Here is a 27520-nt window from a genome sequence, read left to right as displayed (position 1 = left end):
TCGGTGGAAAAGCAATAAGAACAGCCTGTGGTCCCACATATACAAAACCTTTTCTGGGAAGGTGGGAAGATAAGAGTTGTATTCACGAAAGAGATGCAAAAATGTACTCTAAAAATGTTGCTTTGAGCAACATTGAGGATATGTTCACACTATGGAACGGCACAAAAACAATTGAAAGAATTTGCCTTAACACTGAACACCAACTCAACAGGAGTTTATTTTATTGGTGAGATTCATGAGGTGGTCATTAACTTTTTGGACCTTTCAATTAGAGAGGATGGGACAGGTACGATACACCACAATCTTTTGGAATTGCAACACTGCAAATAGTCTTCTACACTGGACCAGCAATCCCAAGTTCCTTAAAAGAGGAATACCCACAAGACAATTTAAAGGCACAAATAAAGACTTTCTAAAATATGTTAAAATGTTGCATATTTTTAGGATAGAGGATATCTAAAACTTCTTAAACTATTAAAAATATTTAATAAACATTAAGGATAGAACGTAGGAAGCCCTATCAGACAGAAATACAACTGGAGATACTGCATGTTTTACAGGGGGGGGGGGGGGGGCGACTTGCAGTGTGCAACAGAAGCTGCTCTCCCCATCTCCACATTCACTGTTTAGACTTGCTGTCAGTACAGGCTCTCCATGTGAAGTAAAAGTGCCATCCGCAACTAGGGGAGGCATCTACAATGCCATCCCCACAGTATCTTTGCCCCAGGTCCTGCTGCCAGCAAGGAACAATTGCAGGATATAGTGGAGTTCTGACTGGCATTTGATTGTGTTACATTGCTAGCTTTGACATGTGCCGCAGGTTGCCAACCTCGGAAATAGATATGGCTTTTTTTTTCAAGTCAATTGTAAAAGGGCTACACATTTTTCTGATTGGTTGAAACACTGAAGCTAATAAATCAACTGCTCCCCTCCTGATCAATATGATAAAAAACATGCAAAACTAAAGAATGCTATTGCCAACTAATTATTAAAAGTTCCACATATACAGTATATATATATATATATATATATATATATATATATATATATATATATATATATATATATACACACATGCACACATATACATATACATACATATATACATACACACACACACCTTTTGTTTTTAAAGTGGAGAATTTTTGTTATAGACCTAGTGACTTACCTGGCCATCATATGATGCTTGCATAACATGACTTATGACAGACGGCAAAGTCATCTTAGAAACAGGATCAGTATGTACAGCAAATTCTTTTACTAGATTAATAGGATCTTTAGAAAAAGTGAAGCAGCGCCATGCAGTAGCATTCTGGAAACAAAAATGAAAGTAAATATCATTACTCTAACTTCAAGAACGTAATGCATTCTAAAATAAGTGAATTATTTGAAGTAAATGGCCATTTGAAAATTAAGAGGACACTGTCAACTTATCCATTAAAGACAAAGTGACAGTGAGTGTCCAAACAGCACCTTCCCACCACCACAGTTACAGTGGGGATCGAAAGTTTGGGCACCCCAGCTAAAAATTTGTATTAATGTGCATAAAGAAGCCAAGGAAAGATGGGAAAATCTCCAAAAGGCATCAAATTACAGATTAGACATTCTTATAATATGTCAACAAAAGTTAGATTTTATTTCCATCATTTACACTTTCAAAATAACAGAAAACAAAAAAATGGCATCTGCAAAAGTTTGGGCACCCTGCAGAATTTATAGCATGCACTGCCCCCTTTGCAAAGCTGAGACCTGCCAGTGTCATGGATTGTGCTCAATCATCGTCTGGGAAGACCAGGTTATGTCAATCTCAAAGGTTTTAAATGCCCAGACTCATCTGACCTTGCCCCAACAATCGGCACCATGGGTTCTTCTAAGCAGTTGTCTAGAAAACTGAAAATAGTTGACGCTCACAAAGATGGAGAAGGCTATAAGAAGATAGCAAAGCGTTTTCAGATGTCAATATCCTCTGCTCAGAATGTAATTAAGAAATGGCAGTCATCAGGAACAGTGGAAGTTAAAGCAAGATCTGGAAGACCAAAAAAAATATCAGACAGAACAGCTCGCAGGATTGTGAGAAAAACAATTCAAAACCCACGTTTGACTGCACGATCCCTCCAGAAAGATCTGGCAGACACTGGAGTTGTGGAACACTATTCCACTATAAAGAGATACTTGTACAAATATGGTCTTCATGGAAGAGTCATCAGAAGAAAACCTCTTCTACGTCCTCACCACAAAAATCATCGTTTGAACTTTGCAAATGAACATATAGACAAGCCTGATGCATTTTGGAAACAAGTTCTGTGGACCGATGAGGTTAAAATTGAACTTTTTGGCCGTAATGAGCAAAGGTACGTTTGGAGAAGAAGGGGCACAGAATTTAATGAAAAGAACCTCTGTCCAACTGTTAAGCATGGGGTTGGATCAATCATGCTTTGGGGTTGTGTTGCAGCCAGTGGCACAGGGAATATCTCACGAGTAGAAGGAAAAATGGATTCAATAAAATTTCAGCAAATTTTGGATGGTAACTTGATGCCATCTGTGAAAAAGCTGAAGTTAAAGAGAGGATGGCTTCTACAAATGGATAATGATCCTAAACACACCTCGAAATCCACGGGCGATTACATCAAGAGGCGTAAACTGAAGGTTTTGCCATGGCCTTCACAATCTCCTGACCTCAACATAATTGAAAATCTATGGATAGACCTTAAAAGAGCAGTGCGTGACAGACAGCCCAGAAATCTTAAAGAACTGGAAGACTTTTGTAAGGAAGAATGGGCAAAGATACCTCAAACAAGAATTGAAAGACTCTTGGCTGGCTACAAAAAGCGTTTACAAGCTGTGATACTTGCCAAAGGGGGCAGAACAAGATACTAACTCTGCAGGGTGCCCAAACCTTTGCAGATGCCATTTTTTTGTTTTCTGTTATTTTGAAAGTGTAAATGATGGAAATAAAATCTAACTTTTGTTGACATATTATAAGAATGTCTAATCTGTAATTTGATACCTTTTGGAGATTTTTCCATCTTTCCTTGGCTTCTTTATGCACATTAATACAAATTTTTAGCTGGGGTGCCCAAACTTTTGATCCCCACTGTACACACATGTATACCATGCAATCCTATGCCACACTTGCTGTCAGACAGAAAATGATTCTGCATATGAGGATCACATGAACTTTTATTAACTGTGCAAGGCTTATCAGCCAAATTGCTGGGCATGGTCAGAATAATGGAGGGGGGAGGTCACTGCAACTCCTAGCCTCTGACACAGTAGATTCTGATTTGAGTACAACTGAGGTAGGGCCTTCAGAATCATGGTCAGATTTTCCTCAATAGGTATCCTATCCTATCCTATGTGAACATAATGCAAGAATAGAAACCTAAATTCCTGATAGGTCACAATATACAGCATGAAAATTATTTCATGTAAATACTCCCACTTTTTACTATTAAGAGCAGTGTTAAGGCAAGCTACATCTGTTAAAGGAACTAGGAAGCATAAGCTTCACAAGTGATCTGATGTCAACACATACAAGAACTGCACAGGCGCTGTGATTCATTTTGAGGGGGAGTGCTGTGATCTCTGTGAGAGGCAATGACCATCTCTTAAAATAAAGATTAGACCCAAGTTTTACATTTAATATAGTTACAGTTTAGATCAGGGGTCTACAAACTTTCCAAAGGGCCAGTTTACAGCCCTTCAGACTTTAGGGGGGCCAGATTGTGGCCAGTGGGGGTAGAAAAAGTCTCAGGGCCAACATCAGTGAGTGTAAACAAGGCCTCAGGTGTGGTGTTCAGTTGCATAGTGCCTGTGGTCAGTGGGAGAAGTAGTGCCCCATCATTGCTATCACTAGGAGGAATGTTGGCCCATCATTGATGTTAGTGGATGGAATAGGGCCCCATCATTGATATTAGTAGGAATAATAGTGTCCCAAGGGCTGAATAAAGACTAGCAAAGGGCCGCAGTTTGGAGACCACTGCTTTAGATGAAAAAAAAATCAGTTCTTAGGTCTGCTTTAAATTGTAATATTCTGTAAGTCCCTATAATGGAGGCCACTCTTACTAAACACTCTGACTTTATCTTGAAAGTCTAACCAAACACTATCACTAGGTAACATTATTAGGTTTTAAATTTCACAAACCAACAGGCTTATTTGAAATGTATTTCAAGTTACTTTATTTTCCTATTCATTCATCACCAACATAAGACTTGGAGTAAAGAGCACTAGTCAACTTAATTTATGTTCCACAGTTCTACAGCAACGCATATAAAGGCATAAGGGGTGAGTAAAAGCAGATTTACTTGCCAATATGTTTATGAACTGTGTTATGAATTCCTTGAAATCATAAGAATATACAGGAAGAGAACAGTCCAATCTGCATACAAAATCTGGTTATGCTGGAATCAACACAGGTCACACAAACATGTACATGTACTAAAAGAAGAATGCAGAACAGCTATGATATTAGTTAACTGGGTAGAAACTATGCACATATGGCTCTCTAACCAGTAAGACTGAATGTTTACTAACAATCTCTGAAACATCTATCTACAGAAGGCCACAGATATGGGATCACTGGCCAACAAAACGTGGCTGGATCAAAAGATAGTCATCTAATATGTGTGACAAAATTTTTCTATTTCCCCATTTATGGAATACTGCATCCACTTCTACCATCTCCTCTGGTTTAGGATCTTTCCTTATTGACTGACCAAACCCAAATATACAATTCACTGTTGATGCCCCTGGTGAATACGAAGTTCTTTCCACCAGGGAAAGATGACATTTCTGTGAAATGGTTTAAAGATAGAAATGTACGGTTAAAGGGACATAGTAGATAAGGGGAAGTTATGCACTTTTCAAGAGTTAAAAGAGCAAAAATATTTCTTTTTTACATTGGATGATTTTAGATATTACCAATTAGGACATTTTGTCTCAACGCTCCCCCAGTCACTGAGGATGCCGGTGGACATGCTTCCAGTTGAAAAAATGTTGAGTTCTATGATAGTACATAAACATGTAACCTCTAGGACACAGGTGTCAAACTGGCGGCCTTCCAGCTGTTGCCAAACTACAAGTCCGCATTGCAAGATTGATAGTTACAAGCATGACTCCCAAAAGTAGAGGCATGATGGGACTTGTAGTTTCGCAACAGCTGGAGGGCCGCCAGTTTTACACCCCTGCTCTAGGATATATACGATCCTTATTGAATGGATGGGATCTGAGCCTCCGTTATTCTTAGAGAAAAGGGAAAGAGAATTGGGTACAAAAATAAATGCGCAACAGAAGAAGAAAATGTTTAAGTTGATGTACGGGGTGGTGAACATGAACACAGTAGAAATGAATTATAAAGTTTTAACTAGATGGTATTTTACACCGAGTGTGGCACATAAAGAGAAGAAATTTCACTACTAGGGGTTGTGGGGTAAGGGGGACAATGGCTCACAAATGGGACGGTTCAAAAATACAGGGGTTTTGGCAAGACATAATTCAATATATACAGGAGATCTTGGGGATAACTATTCAAAAGGACCCGTGGGTGTGCCTATTCTATAGGTCAGAAATGTTAGTACAATATAAAAATAGTATAATATACCATCTAATTAGCGCTGCAAAAGGTCTAATCCCCAAATTTTGTCAGCCACAGGATCCTCCAACAAAGAGGGACTGGATAGACAGGACCGAGTATATAAATAAGATGGAGGAGCTATACCATATAGATGAAGACAGAATGAAAACATTTAGAAAGGATAGGAGTAGGTGGTATGATTTTAAGACCTCTGAAAAATACCTCAAAGTGATGGGTGCCGGTAATAGAGTTGGAGAATTAAACTTACTAAAAGTCGAAAAGTGAAGAGAGAATATAGGGTTCAGACTTAGACTTGTAAACAGGGTACAAAAAAATGGAAAGAATTACTTGGACAGGGGTAAAGAAGTTATTTAGATTGTATGTGTGTTTTGATAAATGATATATTGTTTATTTATACATTGAAATAAAAATTTAATAAAAAGACAAAAAAAAGAAAAGGGTTAGACAAGTAGTCACATAATGCTCTTTGGCATCATGATATCAAAGGGTACAAATGAACAAATGTATTAACCCATAGTGCGCCCATAAGTTAAAATATTCTTCAAATGGAACACGTTCCAAATACACAATTTGCCATTCCCATTTTTTAGGAAAGGATATTAAGTATTATACAGATGCTTTTTAAACACTTACAGCACTAATAATAAGCCTGATAGGCACTGTAGCATGAGTTTTATTAACCAATTTCAGAGGAAGAGTTTTCCAGCTGCCAGATGATAGATCACCAAAGTCTAAGCCTTCACATGTTCCTGTATCAACCTGTTTGGATAGAACAAGGGCATAAACACTTCAAATAAAAACGAACAGTAAAACAAACAAAACCCCAACAAATTAATAGCACCACTGCAAAAAAAACCCATTTAATTACAGCAGAATTTCCAATAAAGGCACCAAGGTTAGTCAAGAATTAAGTTTAAATACACCCTGTATCCCATAAACTACAACATACAAACCCATCAATGCATTTAAATTCTTGTACTCCAATCTGGTTTAACCCTTTTGTTGCCAGGCCCTGCACTCCACTTTTAAATCCAGATGGCCAGGCTGTTTTTGCAATTTTTCCATTTCAATTTTTTTTTTCCCTTACATCCGTCAGGGTTTGTGAAACTATTGCTATTTTCTTTTTTATTTTGTAATTTTATTTTGTACTTTTTTGTGGGGGTTGGAGGCTCTAGTGAGATATCAGATCTAAACAGACCCCCTGAGGTCTCTTTTCAGAGACAGAGAAAGGGACTGAAGAGAGTCCCTTTCTGTGCAGCCTAAGCTGCACATTACATGAATGAATAAGCAGTCTGTAGAGACTCCTATTCATTCATATACTGACACATAGTAAACTCTGCTTACTATGCTCATTTATCAATGGACACAGGAGTGATCGTGTCCATTAAAGAAAAGGGAGGGGTCTGGTAAACACATGTTTACCAAGACAGAAAGACAGACACACACACCTTCCCTGAGTGAGAGGGAGGAGGAAATGCCGGGTAGGGGTTGTAACTATGAGCTTATAAGCAGGAGGAGGAATGTGGCCACCTGGAAGCAGTGCTGTAGGTCCATACACCGTAATGCACACATGCTTTTTCTGCCAGTTGATCAATACCATGTAGTACAATCCTAAAACTACTACATTGTACTTTCTCAGATGAAGGTCTGGGATATACAGCTCTAAATATGTAGATAAATAATTCAGAAGTTATGTTTTATTTTCACCCTTATAATTTACAGACACTTGAAGTTACCTCGATTAACGGATATTCTGAAACAGCAGCAAGAAGAACTTTAGCAGCCATAGTTTCTGCCCTTACAATCGTCTCGGTGTCAGCAGAAACAGGCCAAGACGATACACTCAGAATACACTGGAAAAGTCCTGGTCTCTGGGGAAGTAGGAGAATTTTTATGTCTTCAGCGGCTCGAGGCCCAATTATTGTCTTGTTCTTAAAAACCAGACACTGGTGAGCCCCAACGTCAATCTAGGGGAAAGAAGAAAAACATTTTCAAGAAAGAATAATAATTACCTGCTTTTTTGTAACTAAATGATGGGATTACAGAGTTGATTTCTTTCAAGGCATGTGCTAAACTTTAAAATGACCACTGTTCTCAAATACTGTAAATATAGTGAGAAAATACAAGTCAAAATTTAAAGCAACCCAACGAAGGTCAATTTAACTATGCAATATCTGTTCAAGTGACTGTAAACCCTCACCTTGTAAAACAACCCATTCAGTTTAAAATAGAAATGAATGGCAACACTTTTGCGAATAGATGATAAAAAAAAAAAAAGTTCTATTCACCTTTTTTCTCTCTTTTTTAACCACTTCACGTCCACCCTATAGCAGTAGTACTACTACAGGGCAGCACGGGTGCGCAAATTCACATACATACATACACGTGATTTTGCATCTCCAGGTAGGGGCACACGCGTGCCGAGCGCACACCCAACCCGCGCCACCATTCGCAGCCTCAGCTGTCAATCACCGAGTCCCGCCCGGTGATTACTGCCCTGTGCTATTAATATAGTGTCAGTGCTTTTTAGTAGCACTGTTCACTGTATTGGTGTCACTGGGGATGTCAGTGACACAAAGTCTGTTCCCCGCAGTCCCGCTATAAGTCGCTGATCGCTGCCATTACTAGAAAAAAAAAAATTTAAATCCCAGTATATACAGCAAAGACATGTAGCAGAATACATTTTGGCCTAAATTTATGACGAACTTTGATTTTTAATTTTTTTTTGTACTGGACATGTTTAATAGCAATTTCTCTTAAAATTGTCGCTTTTTTTTTTATATTCTTTTTATAGCGCAAAAAAAAAAAAAAAATGCACAGGCAATCAAATACCACCAAAAGAAAGCCATTTGTGGGGGAAAAAGGACGCAAACTTCATTTGGGTGCAGTGTTGCATGACCACGCAATTGTCAGTTAAAGTAACGCAGTGCCGTAATGCAAAAAAAAATGGCCTGGTCAGGAATGGGGGTAAATCCTCTGGAGGGCAACTGGTTAAAAGTGATCACAGCAGCACATGGAGTTTTCCACTGAAAGGTGGGGGCACTGTGAGCAGAAGTCTGATCACTGGAGGAGAGAACACAGAGTTCCAAGCATAACTAGAGAACTGACCACGGTGTGCGCTCTCATGCCTAGTGTAGTCAGTTTTTAATAAGAAAACAGAGGAACTGTAGGAACACTAGTTATTTCACACAAAGTAAGCAATACAAAGAAAACGGGGTACTTTATAGAAGTACATGGTACAGCAGGCACATATCAAGAATATTAAATATTGGGTTTACATATTCTTTAAGCACCAGCTCTAATATGCACAACTACTCAAGATTACAGGATTTTTTACCTAATTTGAAATCTAATTTAGACATGAGACGTCCAAAAGAAGTCCAAAGGATAGGTGGGAAATGGCAAACAAACACCAACAGGTCCACAAGTCAAAACAAGTCAACAGAGGGTGTGGAGTAGAGTTTATAGAACCACTTGCAGAACCTTATGACTGAAGCTGGCATCAGATGGACATCAACCTGGTAATAAACAAAGACCAAGTGGCAAGCCCTACAAATCTGAGAAACTAAATGACTGATGCAGACATTTATATCAAGCACTAATTGATTAAGGGGAATAAGTCTTGTGGGAAGGAAGAAACCTTGACCTAAGTCTATAAGCATATATGATCAACTGCTTAATCCATCTCAGAAGCAGGCTGTCTTATGGGCACCCTCAGGAATCACTGAAAGGGTCCAGTCAGTCTAAAAAGGAAGCTCTAGCTGAGTGATAATCTTGAACATCATGTACCACATCAAGACGGAGGAGAGAAATCTCCTCAAGATGTCTGGGGCAGGACAGAGATGGGAAAACAAGGTCCTTGTTAAAATTAAAAGAAAAACCATCTCAAGAAGAAAACAAACCTTAGTCTTCATAACAGCATCATCTCAGTATAAGAAAAGGTTCTTTACAGTTCACCAGTTCAGAAATTCCTGTCCTAAAGGTAATGGTAATGAGGAAGACAACCTTTTGAGTGAATAGACAAAAGAATACAGGTTCAAAGGTCAGTTTCTGAAAAACCAACAGAACCAGTTGAAATTCTATGGAGTCATTGGGAAACATACAGCAACAACAAGGTTAGTGACACACAATACAAAGGCAAGCTTTCTTTGAAGGAGAAGGCTAAAATGTGACGTTGAGGATACTCAGACACAAATGTGGATCCAGCCCAAACTAGACAAAATAAAACAGGATTACTCCCACAGAGTAATGCAAAATTAACAGTGCTAAAGCTCCCTACCCAATTTAGTTGATTAGGTAAAGATCACTGAGTTCAAATTTATTAAATATCTAAAATCTGGACCACCCTGGCACCTGTGCAATCCTTTGATCTACAAATTTTTTTTAAACTTTGTTACAATACATTTTCATGCTACACTAAATGGCTTTCTGGGACTGATTTAGAGGAGGCAGCCTAATTAACCAGCTAGATGTTGTTTAGTTTCAGCCGTACCTCATGGTTGTGTATATTTACATGATTAATTTTCCACCTGTCAGTTTATCCCCAATCTCGGTGGATAATTTACTGTGTAACAACAAGTAATGTTTGCTCACTCCAAAGCACAAAAATTGTTGGCGCACTGGAAACCTAGGGACATGCAAGTAGTCATCCCTTATGTCCATAGAGAGCTAAAAGTTCCCCCGGAAGGAGGTAAGCAACGACTGATTTTGTAGATTCCATGTGCAATTTTTGCACCTAAGGAAGGTGGTGAGAACCTTCAGATCCAGTAACGGGCATATGCCCCTTTTGCTTCAGAAAGGATGAACTGGTTTGAGTAGAAACCCTGGAACCGTTCCATTTCTGGAACAACGGCTATGACCCCCTGTGAGGAGCTGCACCAGAGCAGCGTGGAGGTCTACTAGTTCTTGCTGGGACACAGACAGGTTTGATGACATGTAACAAGGCAAAGAAAGTGTTTGCATATCTGGCTAGTAGCCCTTGGACACAATGTTCAGGATCCAAGAGTTCAAAATGTCTTGGAAGCAGATAGCCACAAAGCCAACAAATGGGGGCTTATGATTTATGGTTGGAGTTCCCAGGTTTGGCCAAAGATAAATGAAACAAACTAATCTTAGATGGTTATGTACAGGATTTCTTAGACTGAGGCTCAGCCTTCTTTTGCTGAGGCAACAGGTTGCCCTGTTCCTCAGTGATGTCTTTAATAAAATTGTTCAGGGATGTGTCAGAGGCATTACCTATCAAAGGGCATGTGCAATAAGCATTTCTTGAACTGAGCCAAAGGGACCAAAAGGAGACCCATTCTGGATATTAGACATCTAATATCCATTATGTCAATGCTATAGGGTAAGGTTATAAGCATGGGCTCCAATTAATTGGAAAACTGAAGTATCCATTAAAATAGATGCAGGATTCCTTGTCATAACCCTGGGCCTGATGCCCAGAGTCTGGAAGATGGATATTATTATTATACAAGATTGATATAGCACCAGTTTGTACCGCGCTTTGCGATAAAAAGGTGGACAGTACAATCACAATATAGTTCAATAAAAGATTAGGTGGGTCCTGCTCATTGAACTTACAATCTAAAAGGAAGGGGGGGGGGTACAAAAGGTGATGGCTGCAGGTGATGATCTGATGGAGGTGACTCAAGTACAGTTCTTAGATGGAGGTGGGGTAGGCTTCTCTGAATAAGTGAGTTTTCAAAGACTGCCTAAAGGCAGACAGGGTGGAGGCTGACCTGACATATTGGGAGTTCCAGAGGATGGGAGAGGTTCTGGAGAAGTCATGGAGTCGAGCATGGGAGGAGGTGACAAGGGAGCTAGAGAGCAAGATGTCTTGGGAGGAGCAGAGCGGTCAGATTTGGATGACATCTGCAGATGAGGTTGGTAATCCAGCTAGGGGCAGTGTTGTTGATGGCTTTTGACGTTGCGGTTAGTTCTCTGAATTTTATATGTTGGGCTAGTGGAAGCCAGTGAAGGGACTGGCAGAGGGGGGCAGCAGTCGTTGCTCGGTTGGTAAGATGTACAAGTCTAGCAGCAGCATTTATAATAAACTAAAGGGGGGATAGCATGTGTAAAGGTAGGCCAGTGATGAGGGAGTTGCAGTAATCAAGGCGTGATATAACCAAGGTGTGGATAAGTTTTGTAGCGCCAGTCAGAAAGGGCCGAATTCTTGAAATTCTGCCGAGGTTGAGGCAGTAGGATTTAGCCAGTGATTTGATGTAGGGCCCGAAGGAGAGGTCAGAGTCTAGGATTACACTTAGCACCCTGACATGTGCAGAGGGACCAATGGTTGTGCGGTTGATCTTAATGGCAAGTTATGAGTGCAGGATTGGGAAGGAGACAATATTACAAGCTCAGTTTTATAAAAATTTGAGTTTGAGAAAGTGGTGTGACATCCATACGGATTTGTTGCTCATAGTTACATAGTTAGTCTGGCAGAAAAAAAAAAAAAAATTTATAATCCTATACCCACAGTTGATCCAGAGGAAGGCAAAAAAAAAAAAAAAAAACAGCAAAAGCATGATCCACTTGGCTCCTGCAGGGAAAAAAAATCCTTCTTGATCCCCCGAGAGGCAATTGGATATTCCTTAGATCAACTTTACCTATAAATGTTAGTATTCACTTATATTCTGTGTATCTAGGAAAGAATCCAGCCCTTTTTTAAAGCATTCCACTTGAGGGAGTCTATTCCACATTTTCACAGCTCTCACTGCGAAGAAACCTTTCCGTGTTTGGAGATTAAATTTCTTTTCCTCCAGACATAAAGCGTGCCCCCTTGTCCTCTGTGATGACCTCAGAGTGAATAACTACACCGAATTCACTATATGAACCACTGATGTATGTATACATGTTGATCAAATCCCCCCTTAATCTCCTCTTCTCAAGAGAAAATAAATTCAGTTCCTCTAATCTTTCCTCATAGCAGAGCTCCTCCATGCCTCTTATCAGTTTGGTTGCCCTTCTCTGTACTTTCTCCAGTTCCCCAATTTTCTTTTTGTGAATTGGTGCCCAAAACTGAACTGCATATTCCAGATGAGGTCTTACTAATGATGGTGTAAAATCATATCTCTCTCTCTGGAGTCTATACCTCTATTAAAACAAGGGGATTTTGCTTGCGTTCGAAACCTCAGATTGGCATTGCATGCCACTATTAACCTCCATAGCAGTATGATTATGTCAATATTTCTGTGCTCAAAGCGGTACTTTTTTTGCATGGAAATGTCTTGTTTTATTGTAGACCTGTAAATTTTAGGAATAACTCACTGAAATCTGTCCGAACAAGAGTCTAGTAAACATCCCGTGTATGATAAAATTTGAAACATGAAATCATAAATTATAATATAATCATAAAAAATATTATAATAAATTTAATTCAATAATATAATCAAACCAAAAACACTGAAATTTTAAATATAGTGCCAAGTTCGCACATCACTGAGCTTATTCGCAAAATCTTTTTCAGTGTCTAATGACGAATTTCCCCACGAATCATTATCACTCAATTCTGCAAGTGGTTTTGATTTCAAGGCAGAAAGAACGGTAAAAATGCAGGCAGGGCACAGGACAAAATGTATGTGAAATGCTTTGAAACAGTAATGTTTTATTATGTGATTTTAGTGTATTTCGTGAATGGCACTTTTTAAAATTTTTTAATTTCCCGTTGGTTCCGGCCCTCGTACGTCCGGACGCTCGCAGAGATCGGAACCTGGAAGATGGATGCCGGCATTGGCTGGAGGAGATGGCCGGGGACGCTGCAGGGGTGACATCGTGGGAGTGAAGGACAAGGTAAGCGAAACAGGGATCACAGAGCAACGCTGCAGAGTGTAGCTCGGGGCTACCGCTTTTGGCACTGATAATTAACCCCGAGCTACACTCGGAAATACTGCCAGGGGGGTTAACCTTGTGATCTGCCAGAACTCCCAGATCCTTCTCTACCAATGATTCCCCCAATTGTACCACCCCCTTGTATTTATGATGCATGCATATTCTTAGCCCTCAAGGGCATAACCTTACATTTATCAACATTAAACCTCATTTGCCCAATTAAACAGTGCATTGAGGTCGTTTGTAAGATGGAGACATCCAGTGAGGACGTTATTCCACCGCACAGCTTGGTGTCATCTGCAAAGACGGAAATGGTATTTTTAAACCCAGATCCTATATCATTTATAAATATATTAAAAAGTAAGGGTCCGAACATTGAACCTTGGGGTACACCACTGACAACCCTAGACCATTCAGAGTATGAATCATTAACCACTACTCTTTGAATACGATCTTTTAGCCAGTTTTCTATCCATTTACATACAGATTTTTCCAAGCCCATAGGCTTTACCCTACACATTAGCTGTGTGTGGGGAACTTTGTCAAATGCTTTTGCAAAATCCAAGTATACCACGTCCAGCACCACCCCTCTGTCCAAGGTTTTGCTCACCTCCTCATAAAAAGAAATCAGATTTGTTTGGCAACTTCTGTCTTTTATGAATCCATGCTGTCTGTGGCTTAATATATTTTTTTTCCAGCAAGAACACATCTATGTGGTCTTTAATTAAACTCTCCAGTATCTTCCCAACTATGGAAGTTAAACTAACAGGTCTAAAATTACTTGGTAAAGATTTTAATCCCTTTTTAAATATTGGCACCACATTGGCCTTACACCAATCCTGTCAGGGATCCCGGGTCCTCGGCGGTGCGCGCATGCGCAGGCGGCCGATCCGTTCCAGCCGGCGAGCGCGGAGTCCTCGGCGATCGCGGCGGCAGCCGCGCATGCGCAGTAGCGATCGCACCAATGGGAGAACAGGGCGCTCTATTTAAAGCTGCCCTGTGCATCTCCAGGTTGCCGCAAGGTCTTGTTCCTGATCCTGTAAGTACGCTTCCTTGTTGCCAAACTCTGCCTGTTCTGACTTATGTTGACCCTCTCCTGCTCTGACCCCGGCTCGTCCCTGACCATCCTTCTGCCTGACCCTCGGTACCACGCTGCCCGCAACCTGCTGAACCTGGCTTGTGACCCCGACCATTCTCCGCTTACTCCCCCTGTACCACGCTGCCCGCACAATACCGACCCGGCTAGTCTGACCTCGCTCACTCCTAGCTGTCACCCATCCATCCCGCTCGGATCGGGATCTGTCATCCGTCCATCCCGCTCGGATCGGGATCTGTCATCCCATCCATCCGCTCGGATCGGACCTGTCATCCCCTTCACAGCAGGCTCATCCCGGGCACATACCCTCAGCGGGACCCCTCTGCCACCGCCAGGGGTGCCCAGGGGCGCGACCTGGTTCCAGTCTTGCACCAAGTCCATCCCCACCATCAGGGGCCCTGGTGAAAAGGCAGACTGGGACTTAGACTCCGCATCCTGGGAAACCCCGTGCTGTGGACTACTAGAGATCCCGTTGGGCGGAGCCTGACAGTACCTTGCTGCCATGACTGAGCCTGGAAGGGGAACGACCCCTCTGGATGACATCTGCCGACAGATGGAGACCCTTACACTAGGAATTAAGGGGTCTACAGGAGGGTTATACAAAATTGGACAGTCGCATGCAGACCATAGCTACATCTACCAGGGGGTCTGGGGAACCCACTAGGGAGACACCAGGGTTGTTACCCGCGCCTGAACCCCGTGTCCCCACACCAGAACGTTTTTCTGGAGACCGAAGTAGATTCAGGGGCTTTCGTAGCTCCTGTCAGCTATACTTTGACCTCCAGCCTCGGACCTTTTTCTCTGAATCAGTGAGGGTAGGGTTCATCATTACCCTACTACAGGGTGGACCCCAAGACTGGGCCCACCGGCTCCTAGAGAATCGAGACCCACTGTTGAGGTCAATGACAGTATTTTTTGAGGCTATGGCCCTCTTGTATGACGACCCGCTGCGCACCGCAACGGCCGAGAGGGCCCTATATACACCAAGGCAGGGTCACCGGACAGTGGAGGACTATGCCGCCGAATTCAGGCGTTGGCGTAGTGACAGCCAATGGAACGAGGCGGCTCTGCACCACCAGTTCCGCATAGGGTTAGCTGAATCACTGAATGACGAATTGGCCCGAATAGACATACCTAGTACTTTGGAGGCCCTAATAGCATTGAGTATTCGAATTGACCGCCGGTTGCGGGAGCGCAGGCAGGAAAGGTGCAACCAAGGACAAGGACCAACTGAAACACCCCCTCAGGCTTCAACCCAGTTCCAGCCGGCAAGCCAGATTCAGGATGCTATGGATACACCCAAGACCGGGCCACCGGGAAGGACACGGCTGACACTTACACCTGAGGAACGCCAGAGGCGTCTTACCAACCATCTCTGCCTATACTGTGGGGGAGCAGGCCATGTGGTACGTACGTGTCCAGCCAAGGGGGGTAAGTGTTCCGCTGTTTTTTCTATGGTCAATTCTACCAGTGTGGGCAACACTAGTTATCTAGCGGTGCCTGTGTCACTTCAGCTGCCGGGGAGAACGGTGGTGACCACAGCAATTGTGGATTCTGGGGCGTGTAGTTGCTTCATAGATTTGGACTTTGCAGTTCAGCAACAAATCCCCCTACAGGCTAAGGAGGTGGGATTGAATATTTTTCTGGCAGATGGATCCCGTATTAAGTCAGGGGTGGTGGACCACGAGACCCCACCTATCCGTACCACTATATCGACCCATCATGAAGAACTCCTTCGGTTAGACGCCATAGCATCCCCATTATTTCCAATTATTTTGGGGCTCCCGTGGTTACGAGCCCATAATCCCCAGGTGGACTGGAAGACGGGTTCTATCCAGTTCCTCTCCACATACTGCCAGCAGCATTGCCTCCCTAAGACCTCCCCGATTCCGGAGACCTTGTTGTGTCTAGAGACAGATGTGGAACTGGCGCAAGTCATTCCTTCGGCCTACCATAGTTTTTTGGATGTGTTTAGCAAGCGGGGGGCGGACACTCTCCCCCCCGCACCGAGGTTATGACTGCCCAATTGATCTCCTCCCAGGGTCGGAAATTCCATTTGGGCGGATATTCCCCTTATCCGAGCGGGAGTTAGGGGTGCTGAGAGAATATATCGATGAAAACCTCCATAAGGGGTTTATTAGACCCTCCACGTCACCAGCTGGGGCGGGCATTTTCTTTGTGGAAAAAAAGGACAAGTCCCTCCGGCCCTGCATAGATTACCGGGACTTGAATAAAGTCACGGTGAAGAACCGTTACCCGCTACCACTAGTCCCCAAACTTTTTCAGAGGCTAAAGTCAGCATCTGTCTTCACTAAACTAGACTTGAGAGGTACCTATAATTTAGTCCGTATCAGAGAGGGGGACGAGTGGAAGACAGCATTCCGTACCAGATTCGGACACTTTGAATATTTGGTTATGCCCTTCGGCCTATGCAACGCTCCAGCCACCTTCCAGCATTTCATAAACGATGTGTTCAGGGACTATCTGTATATCTTCGTCATTGTATACCTAGACGATATCCTTATCTTTTCCCCAACCTTGGAGGACCATAGGGGTCACGTGAGGCGCGTGTTAGAACGGCTCCGCCAACACAGCTTGTATGCCGAGGCAGACAAGTGCTGGTTTGAACAGAGTAGTATTTCATTTCTGGGTCTAACCATCTCTCCCACGGGAATAGCCATGGATCCCCAAAAGGTTTCGGCCATCTTAGACTGGCCAGCACCCACGGATAAGAAAGCGGTCCAACGCTTTATCGGCTTCGCGAACTTTTATAGGAAGTTCATTAAGAACTTTTCGGGCCTAGTATCCCCTATCACCCAGCTGACCAGGCAGGGGGTCCGCTTCCAGTGGACACCTGAGGCACAGAGGGCATTCGAAGCCTTAAAAGAGTTGTTACGGCAGCTCCTATTTTGAGCCACCCCGAATCGTCCTTGCCATATATCTTGGAGGTAGACGCATCCGAGAATGCGGTCGGGGCGATCCTGTCCCAGAGGAAGGGCATCAAAGAGCTTGTGCACCCGGTGGCTTTCTTCTCCAGGAAACTAACTCCTGCTATAAGGAATTATGATATCGGGGATCGGGAACTCTTGGCGATCAAGGTGGCACTAGAGGAATGGAGATACTTGTTAGAGGGGGCGGTACACCCGATATTGATTTTCACGGATCACAAGAACCTAGAGTATTTGAGAACAGCTAAACGTCTGAGGCCACGTCAGGCCAGGTGGGCACTGTTCTTTTCACGGTTCTTTTTCCATATAACCTATAGGCCAGGGTCTAAGAACAGGAAACCTGACGCGCTCTCCCGCATGTTTGGGAATCCCGAAGAGAGTCCCAAGCCAGACACTATCCTGTCCCCATGGAATTTCCTAGCCCTCCAATCGGAGCTCCATTCTCAATTGCAGACCGCGTCCGTAGGTATGCAAGGTCCACCCGGTGTCCCCTTACTAAATAGGGAGGGACTCCTCTGGAAGGAGGATCAGATTGTGGTCCCTGAGGAAGCCCGTACATTGGTATTAGGATACTGCCATGATCACCTGCTGGCCGGGCACTTTGGGGTACGTAAGACCTTGGAGCTGTTGCAGCATACTTTCTGGTGGCCTAATATGGCCAGAGAGTGCGAGACTTACGTAAAAACCTGTCCCGTTTGTCAGAGGAACAAGCCTACTAGGAATAAGGCTTGGGGTCTCTTGCGTCCATTACCAATACCCGACAGACCATGGACAATGATTTCCATTGACTTTATTGTGGAACTTCCACCCTCTCAGGACCACACAGCAATCTTCGTGATTGTAGACCGCCTGTCCAAGATGGCCCATTTTGTACCTCTAAAGGACACACCTACGGCCCTTGAGACAGCACATGTGTTTATTAAGAAAGTGGTAAGACTCCACGGAATTCCCAGGGATATTGTATCTGACAGAGGGGTTCAGTTTACATCCAGGTTCTGGAAAGCTCTATGTGATACCCTGGGAATTAAGCTATCATTCTCCTCCGCTTACCACAGACCAATGGCCAGACGGAGCGTACAAACCAGACCCTAGAGCAGTACTCAGGTGCTATACCACCTTCCTCCAAGATGACTGGTTTACTCTCCTGCCACTTGTGGAATTCGCATATAACAATGCGAGTCACTCGGCTACTAGACAGTCCCCGTTTTTCGCAAACTACGGGTTCCACCCTGTATTCCTGCCAGATCTGATCACGGAGGTCGCAGTCCCGGCCACGCAGGATATGTTGAACTTTTTGTCAACCAATAGCAAGGTATTGCAGGAAGCAATGGCAAAGGCCCAGGGTGACAATAAGAGGGCATTTGATAAGAAAAGAAGGGGGGAATTGAGTTTGCAGCCAGAAGACCAGGTTTGGTTGTCCACCGCAAATTTAAAAATGCCCTGCCCTTCGAAGAAATTGGCTCCCAAATTCTTGGGGCCCTTTCGGGTAAAACGCAAGATCAACGAGGTGGCATACGAGCTTGCACTGCCCGAGTCTATGAAGGTTCATCCGGTCTTCCACGTGTCCCTGTTGAAACCAGCAACTCCAGATCCCTTCCTGGATCGAAGGTCTAAACCACCGGAGGCAGTAAACGTGGATGGGGAGGAGGAATTTGAAGTTGAAGCTATCTTAGATTGTAGGAAGAGGGGAGGCCAAACTCAGTTTCTGGTTAAATGGAAAGGATATGGGGCGGAGGAAAATTCATGGGAGCCGGCCCAAAATGTGCACGCCCCAAGACTTGTGCGGGAATTTTTTCAGAACCAGCCGTTCAGTAGGGGTCGGTTGGGATCCCGGGTCCTCGGCGGTTCGCGAATGCGCAGACGGCCGATCCGTCCCAGCCGGCGAGCGCAGAGTCCTCGGCGATCGCAGCGGCGGCCGCGCATGCGCAGTAGCGATCGCGGCCGCACCAATGGGAGAACAGGGCGCTCTATTTAAAGCTGCCCTGTGCATCTCCAGGTTGCCGCAAGGTCTTGTTCCTGATCCTGCAAGTACGCTTCCTTGTTGCCAAACTCTGCCTGTTCTGACTTATGTTGACCCTCTCCTGCTCTGACCCCGGCTCGTCCCTGACCATCCTTCTGCCTGACCCTCGGTACCGCGCTACCCGCTACCTGCTGAACCTGGCTTGTGACCCCGACCACTCTCCGCTTACTCCTGTCATCCCCTTCACAGCAGGCTCATCCCGGGCACATACCCTCAGCGGGACCCCTCTGCCACCGCCAGGGATGCCCAGGGGCGCGACCTGGTTCCAGTCTTGCACCAAGTCCATCCCCACCATCAGGGGCCCTGGTGAAAAGGCAGACTGGGACTTAGACTCCGCGTCCTGGGAAACCCCGTGCTGTGGACTACTAGAGATCCCGTTGGGCGGAGCCTGACAAATCCAGTGGTACTATGCCAGTCATTAAAGAGTCCCTAAAAATTAGAAACAATGACTATGAAATCACAGAGCTCAATTCTTTAAAGGACCAGTGGGTGCATGCCATCTGGTCCATGTGCTTTATTCACCTTTATTCGATCTAAATATTTTTGGATCATATCAATTGTGAGCCAATATGGATCATCTGGAGCTGTGTCAATACCATACCCATTGTGGACAAGAGCTCCCCCATGCTCCTTTGTATACACAGAGCTGAAGAAGGTATTTAAATAAATTTGCCTTCTCTTTGTCCCCAGTCACCCACTCTAGATTATTTTGTAAAGGGCCTACATGCTCGGACCGGACCTTTTTACTATTAATATATTTGAATAATTTTTGGGGGTTGGTCCTGCTATCTTTTGCAATCTGTCATTTGTTTTCAGTATTTGCGGCCTTTATTTCCTTTTTGCATATTCTGTTATATTCTTTGTAATGTTTAAACGATGACAGCGTTCCTTCATTTTTATATTTAATAAAAGCTCTTTTATGATCTATAGCTTTTTTAACTTTGGCCGTAAGCCACATAGGTTTGATTTTTTGCCTCTTAAACTTGTTGCCCATAGGAATATATTTTGCAGCGTGTTCACATACAATCTTTTTGAAGAACTCCCATTTCTGTGTTGTATTCATTGATGCCAAGATTCCCGCCCAAGTCTTGGAGAACACCTCTCAGCCTTGAAAAATTAGCTCTTAAAATAGAGCTTTTTTATTTTTCCCATATGCGCTTGCGCTTTACAGCTAACAATAAATGAAATTATATCATGGTCACTGCTACCCAAATGTTCTTTTATATGGACATTCATAATAAACTCCGCCTGGTTTGAGATTACCAGGTCCAGCAGAGCATCATTCCTAGTTGGGGCCTCTATGAACTGTACCACAAAATTGTCCTGTAGTAGGTTTAAACATTTTTGCCCTTTAACTTTTCCTTCAGTACCAGTACTCCAGTCAATTTCTGGGTAGTTAAAATCCCCCATTATTATCACTGTCCCAGCCCTTGCAATTTGTGCAAGGAGCTGAGTCTCCACCTCCTCATTAACACTGGGAGGCATATAAAACTCCAATGATTACCTTTGTAGTACGCACCCCAATGTGCAGTTCCACCCATAATGCTTCAGCCTCAACACACTCACCATCAACTAGGTCCTCTTTCACACTCGCTCTGAGATCACTTCTTACATAGAGACAGACACCACCACCTTTCCTATTTACCATGTCTCTCCAAAAGAGAACATAGCCAGGAATATTAATGGCCCAGTCACGTGAAGAATGAAGCCAAGATTCAGCAATATGAATTAAATCATAGTTTTCTTCATGCACCAAAACTTCCGACTCACCTATGTTGCTTGGCAGATGACTGGCATTGGTGAACAAACACTTTATCTCATTGACACCTTGTTCACACATATTTTGCATATTTTTAATATTCATACAAATGGTACCAATTCCACTGGTTGCTTGTAACATGGGAACCTTCTTATCTGCCATAGCCCTCCCCCCATCTTTCCCCATTCCACCCACCAATAACTACTGACCTCTGTCTGCTCTGTCTACCCTATTATAATCCAATTCTCCCTCCCCCTTGATCCTAGTTCAAATACTTTTTAAATTTAAATAGATTTTTAAGGATCTTCCACCTTCTGTGAATTCTGCCATTGGTTCCAACATGGACCAAGACAGCTGGGTCATGCCCTGCCCCTCCCAGTAATTTATCAACCCAGTCCCTGGCACCAGGGAAAAAGCAAACCATTTGGTTGAGGCGATCCTGGCGAAAAAATATTCTATCAGTCCTTCTGATTATAGAATCCCCTACTACCACCAGCTGCCTAGGCATTCCTGCACTACCCTCACCACTCCTCCCAGATGGTCTGCCCTCCTGGCTGTTAGGGATAGCAGTGACATCCAGGGCTGCCACCCCTGAGCTTGCCACTCCCACAACTTCACCCAACTTGGCAAATCTGTTTGCGTGCACAAACCCAGGGCCAGCCTTCCTTTTCTGTGAGCCCCTACCACTCCCTCTCGTTACAGAAACCCATCTTCCTACCTGATTAATCCTGATTAGCCCCTCTGCCCTCCACATCAATCCCATTAGTTACCTGCTCAGAGAGAAGAAGACCCCTTTCAAGGTTGTCGGTTCTGCCCAGTGTTGCAACTTGCTCCTCCAGATCTCTAACTCGAGTTTCCAGAAGGGCAACCCGCTCACATCTGTCACAGCGGTATCCATCCTGAAGCTCCTGCTCCATTGCTGCATACTTACGGCACACTGCACAAAACCTTTCACCTTGCTAGCGCACATTATCCCAGTTACCATATTAATAGGAAATATCAGTTGTCACTTACAGGTTAGTAGACTCCTGTTATAATCTCCTGTTTCCAACTCTGGTTTTTAACTCCACTTATCAAATGTCCACTTGGTCAAAGGTCCAGCAAGCAAAATACAAGCAAGCTCAGAGTGAGCTCTACAGCAAGTTATATAGGACCTGTATCACCTGTGAACAATTAACCCCTCCCCTTAATTAGCAGACTGAAGGAAGACACGGAAAGGAAGAAAAAAAAATGCAATTTAAAAAAGTGACAGAAAAAGTGATTTAAAAAAGTAAAAGCTTTTAGCAAGACCCAAAGTAGAAAATAAAACAACTACAAGCACCAGCAATCAAAAGTAAAAAACTTTCACTCTACACTCAAATTTCCCACTCTTTTTAGCTATCAGCCAGCAAAAAATGCCACTAGATTTGTGATACGTGAGGGGATCAAGGGGGTAAGCTGGAAAGTAGAGAGATAGATCTGGGTGTCTTCAGTGTAGAGGTGGTATTGGTAGCCATGGGATGTTATCAATTGGCCCAGGGAGGCGGTATAGAGGGAGAATAAAAGGGGCCCAAGGACGGAGCCTTGGGGTTCACCAACAGAAGGAGAGGAAGAAATGGTGTTGTATGTGCACTTAAATAGGTAAGAGAACCAAAAAAAGAGCAGAGTCATGAAGACCAAGGGTGTGGAGTTTTCTGGGGAGGAGTAGGGGGTAACCGGTGTTTGCGCAGGGAGGGAAAGGTGTCAGTGGAGAGGGAGAGGTTGAAGATGTGGTGTTCTGCCCTCATTACAGGTGACTGAGGTATACATTAGACAGACAGCTAACTCTCCTCCCTTAACAACTCATTGATGCAGGCGCTAGGTCCTCTTTCCAACTTTTATTGTAGGGGAGTTCAGATAAAACTGCAAATGAAAGAAATGACAATCAGTGTATACAATATACAAAATATACGGTCCTGACACACTTGTCTAAGGAAATGGTTTTAAACATACCAGCGATGTTTTCGATAGGCTGATGACAGAACTGCAGCTGAATAAGTGTGGAGTCCTCTGGAGGAGCTGTAAGATGGCTGCTAGGAAATGTCTCTAAGACCTCATGGTGAAGACCATAGGATGATGGGAAAACTACGATGGCTTTTAAGCAACAATATGTGTAACTACAGAAAATAAGCTATAAAACTGTAATTATACAAAATAGCCACTAGATGGCAATATTACAATATACCTTACATTCCATAGCATAATAAAAAACTAACATGACATAAGCATATGCTGAAGGCATGACATGTGGGTTAGAGAGTTTAGGATAGAGCATGAAGGAGACTGTAATTGTGAGGGGACAGGCTTCGGTGAACAGGTGGTGAGGTGGGCCTCGAAAAGGAGTTTGGCAACTTCCTTGGTGGTAACCGTGGAAGGAGACGAGTACATTGTGTGGTGTTGGACCTGGTATGTTGGAGGAGAAAGTTTGATACTGGGAAATCTCATCACGAATTGTGTCGATCTTGTTCTTGAAATGACTGTCAGTCTCCTGGGCAGTAGGTTAGAGGGTAGAGGCAGTGGAGGGTGAAGTAAGGAAATAAGTACAGAAAAGAGTTGACAAGGATCGGATGAGAGGGTTTGGATGAGAGTGGTGGAGTATGTATGTTTAGCAGTGTGGATGCCGGAGTTATATTTGCGATGGGCAGATCTGTAGAGGGTGAAGTCTTGCAGGGATTTAGTTTTACACCATGTTCCTTTACTGCTGCACTGATTACAAATATTAATTTTGGAATTTTCTTTCACCACTTTTCATGAAAACAGCCATACGAGAAATAGAAAGTCAATCGCCCTAAAAAGGACACAGAGCAATAAAAAAAAATATATCTCAGATGTTCTAATCCCTTGCCATTCTCGAAAACAAAAAAAGATGTTGCCTTCAGTTAGAAGATGTCCCAAACTCCTTTAGAGGAAGATATATTGAAGGTTTCCTTTGCAACACAGTATGACTATAGCGAGTCGCATCCAGGACTGGAATTACAAGCTCTAGAGTAGGTTGCTGTAGACATTTTGTTAGACTTGATGCTATCTTCCCCCATATCTCAAACATCTGCTAGAGATACCATGGTGACAGGGGGACATTACTTCAGATATGGTGGGAATGTCCATGTCTGACTACATTTTGGTCCACCGTTTTTTTTTGTGTCTATGCATAGCAGGTGTACCCATACCCTGCTTACATCATATCACCCTATCTATATTACCAGGCAGTGTAGATTCAGCCAAAAGAGGCCTTTTTCAGTTATTTCCTGGCCACCAAGTCTACCTTACCAAACAAATGGAAATCACATACCCCTTCTTTCTTCTGCAAGTCATATCCTCAAAAGCTCGCTATCGTTCAATGACTGAGGTATGGGAAAAAGCATGACAGTCCAATCACTGAAGTACAAGTCCACGGTGTATGAATATGCTGCCTGTGTCCAGTAAAATAATACATATTTCTAAACATACTAGTTCCCATGTGTAGCAATGTTTCAGAGGTAGCTGGCTTATTTGGAATGTGATCAGGTATGGTAATCTGCATTTTTCTCCAAGTACAGGATTCCTTTATATGTAGTGTTTTTAATGCAACGGGAACATTATCATAAATACATAGGCTGCCAGTTTACCTCACCGTTATGCACTGGGTTTAATACTTAGAACAGACACACATCATAGAGACTGGCTTTATGTTTTGAAGCCAGACACAACCATGCAACTAGCATTTTTAGAAGGCCAGCAATGGCAAGCTGTATTTTCTCATGATATGTGTACACCATACTTAGTATGGGCACATTTCTAGTTTTAGCATAGGAACTACATGTTGTCCTTGAACCTGCTGCCAGTTTGTCACCATAATAAAATGTAATAAGTCTTCATTAAAGCCAAACGTCAGGGTGGAAGACATATTCCCTTGCAGTGGCAAGGTTTTGCTCTCCTTACATAAATCCGCAGTGAAAGCCGCCTGTAACGATCGTGAGCAATACGGACATGGAACCTGTACACAACAGCCATCTTGTGAAGGTCTTATGAGCAGTGTTCCTACTCCCCCTCCCTTTGCAAACTATGGAATTTGTGGCTGCAACTTTTAACGAGCTTCAAAAGAACCTCTTATCTTAATTAAAACCCAAATACATGCAGTGTCCAGACCTGACCAGAACTGTAAACAGCTAATTAGTCTTGGCAGGATATCTGTTTTCAGGAACCACGAAAAACACTTTCCGAACGTAAAACACTAACTCCGTCAAGCCGTCACCCATGACGTGTAAGGCCATTAAGGCTCTAGAAATACAGAGTGTGCCATAAAACGTCTATTCCACAGCGCAACAATTCCACATACAATTCATAGAATTCAACAGGAACAGGACACATTAATATTATTAGGTATATATTTGAATGAGGAATATCATACAGAAAAAATACAAGGTCATACATGACTATGTAAGCACATATGAAAGGGGAGAAAGCAGTCTCCTGCCTCCAGGGTGACAAACGTACGCTGTGTTTGGTATCCCTGGGTTCAAAATACAATTCAAAATATTAATCTGCAAGTTGCTAGAATACCACCTGAACATACTGGAAATTATTAGTATGAAAAACTGTAGTTGGGACTTGGTCATAAATTTAGTGACCTCCTAGCACCCATCCTATAAACCGGATGATTGGTCAGTTGTTCTCGTTCCATGCCCCTTTGATATCACAGAAAAAGGGACTGACAGGACTTAAGAGGGAGCTCTCATTTTACCATCAACAAAGGAACACCCAAGAAAGTCACGGCAATGTTTTTTGCTTGGACAACTGGACTCTGCTAAAACCAAGGACTTTGCAAGTATTCCATCTTCTTAACTCCTTTATTTTATTTCTCTGTTGCTTTATTGTTCTCTTTATTTCTTTGTAACATCCCTTTCCATAAATATTTTAATTGCACCATTTGACCTTTTCATTAATGACCCCCCCCCCTTTTTTATTAATCTTTATCATCATTTTCCAAAGTCTAACAAGAAGATAGACAAAATTCTTTTAAAATTTCAGAATTTCATTTTTTTTTTAAAAGCATCAAAATACTACAGCTATAAGCACTTTTTTTTACCTCGTACATAGTAGAAAATAAAAGAATACTAATTGCAGTTCACACTTAGACTATAAATATTTCATAAACAAAGAAAAATACAGAAACCAAGAAAAAAAAAAAAAATTCCACTCCACAAATAACCACAGCACCTCATAGAGCAGGGGTCTCCAAACTTTATAAACAAAGGGCCAGTTTACTGTCCATCCGACTTAAGGGGGAGCCAGACTGTGGGCATTGGGAGTAGAAAAGGTCCTGATGAATAAACAATGCCACATCTTTGGTGTCAGAGGAAGGAAAAGCACACCATTGTTAGTGCATTGGGCTTCATTGTTGGTGTCATTGGAAGGAATAGTACCTCATTGTTGTTATCATTGGGTCCCATTGTTGGTGTCATTGGGATCATCTCTGCCCCTTCATTGGTGTCAGCGTTGGTGTGTGGAATTATGCCCCATTGTTGGTATCAGTGGATAAAAATAGTGCCCCAAGGGCCAGATAAAAGCAAGCAAGGGGCCGCATCTGGCCCCCGGGCCACAGTTTGGAGACCGCTGTCATAGAGCATCTCCTTTAATCATAATAAAAATAATTTTATAAAATTTAGTTTGAAATATCAACCTGTTATCTATTCTATAAAAGATCTAAAAATATCAGAGTTCATAAACTGAAACCAAGGGGACCAAACCAACAGATACTTATGATAACATTCATGTATAGTTGCTGTCAGTTCTTCCAATCTTTTTATTCTACTTATTTCATATATCCACTTCTTAACCCCTTCCCGCCGGCGCCCCCGGCCCTTTAAGAGTTTCAGACGCTGGGAGGCGTGGCGTGATTTTAGGGATGATGTGACCGCCGTGACGCATCGTCACGGCGGTCACATGATCGGGAAAGGTCCTGATCAAAAGAGCAGGCCGGGACTTTTCGGTGAGTACCGGACATGTGTGTTGGGAGCGCGCACTCTCAGCACATGTGTTTTTTTTTACATGAACGCAAATGTGCGGCCGCTCGGCGTCTAGGCCCAGATGCCGGGAGGCCGCACATTTGTGTGTGGCCAGCGTAAAGGGGTTAATAGAGGGAAGAACTTGAGTATTCCAATATCTTGGTATTACTGTACGTGCCACAGAAAATAGAAAACCCGACATTAATAAATCCTATATTGAAAAGTGTTAAAATTATCTCTAAGGCTTTTAATGCAAACTAAATAATCCCTGTCT

General features: G+C 43.0%; 1 protein-coding gene across 2 annotated transcripts in view; it reads right to left on the bottom strand.

Moving 5' to 3' along the window:
- CEP192 (centrosomal protein 192) overlaps positions 1-27520 on the bottom strand; it is a 317843-nt gene that overhangs the window by 111299 nt on the left and 179024 nt on the right. For both annotated transcript variants that reach the window (XM_089671050.1, XM_089671051.1), the window contains exons 24-26: positions 7331-7561; positions 6228-6353; positions 1169-1312 (exon numbers count right to left, since the gene is read on the bottom strand). In XM_089671050.1, coding sequence (XP_089527176.1) covers positions 1169-1312; positions 6228-6353; positions 7331-7561 — 501 coding nt within the window. The remainder of the gene's footprint in view (positions 1-1168; positions 1313-6227; positions 6354-7330; positions 7562-27520) is intronic.

Source organism: Staurois parvus, unplaced genomic scaffold, assembly GCF_062004578.1.
Source record: "Staurois parvus isolate SC_StPar_1 unplaced genomic scaffold, SC_StPar_1.0 ptg000097l, whole genome shotgun sequence".
Lineage (NCBI taxonomy): Eukaryota > Metazoa > Chordata > Amphibia > Anura > Ranidae > Staurois > Staurois parvus.
This window is presented reverse-complemented; position numbering and strand designations above follow the sequence as displayed.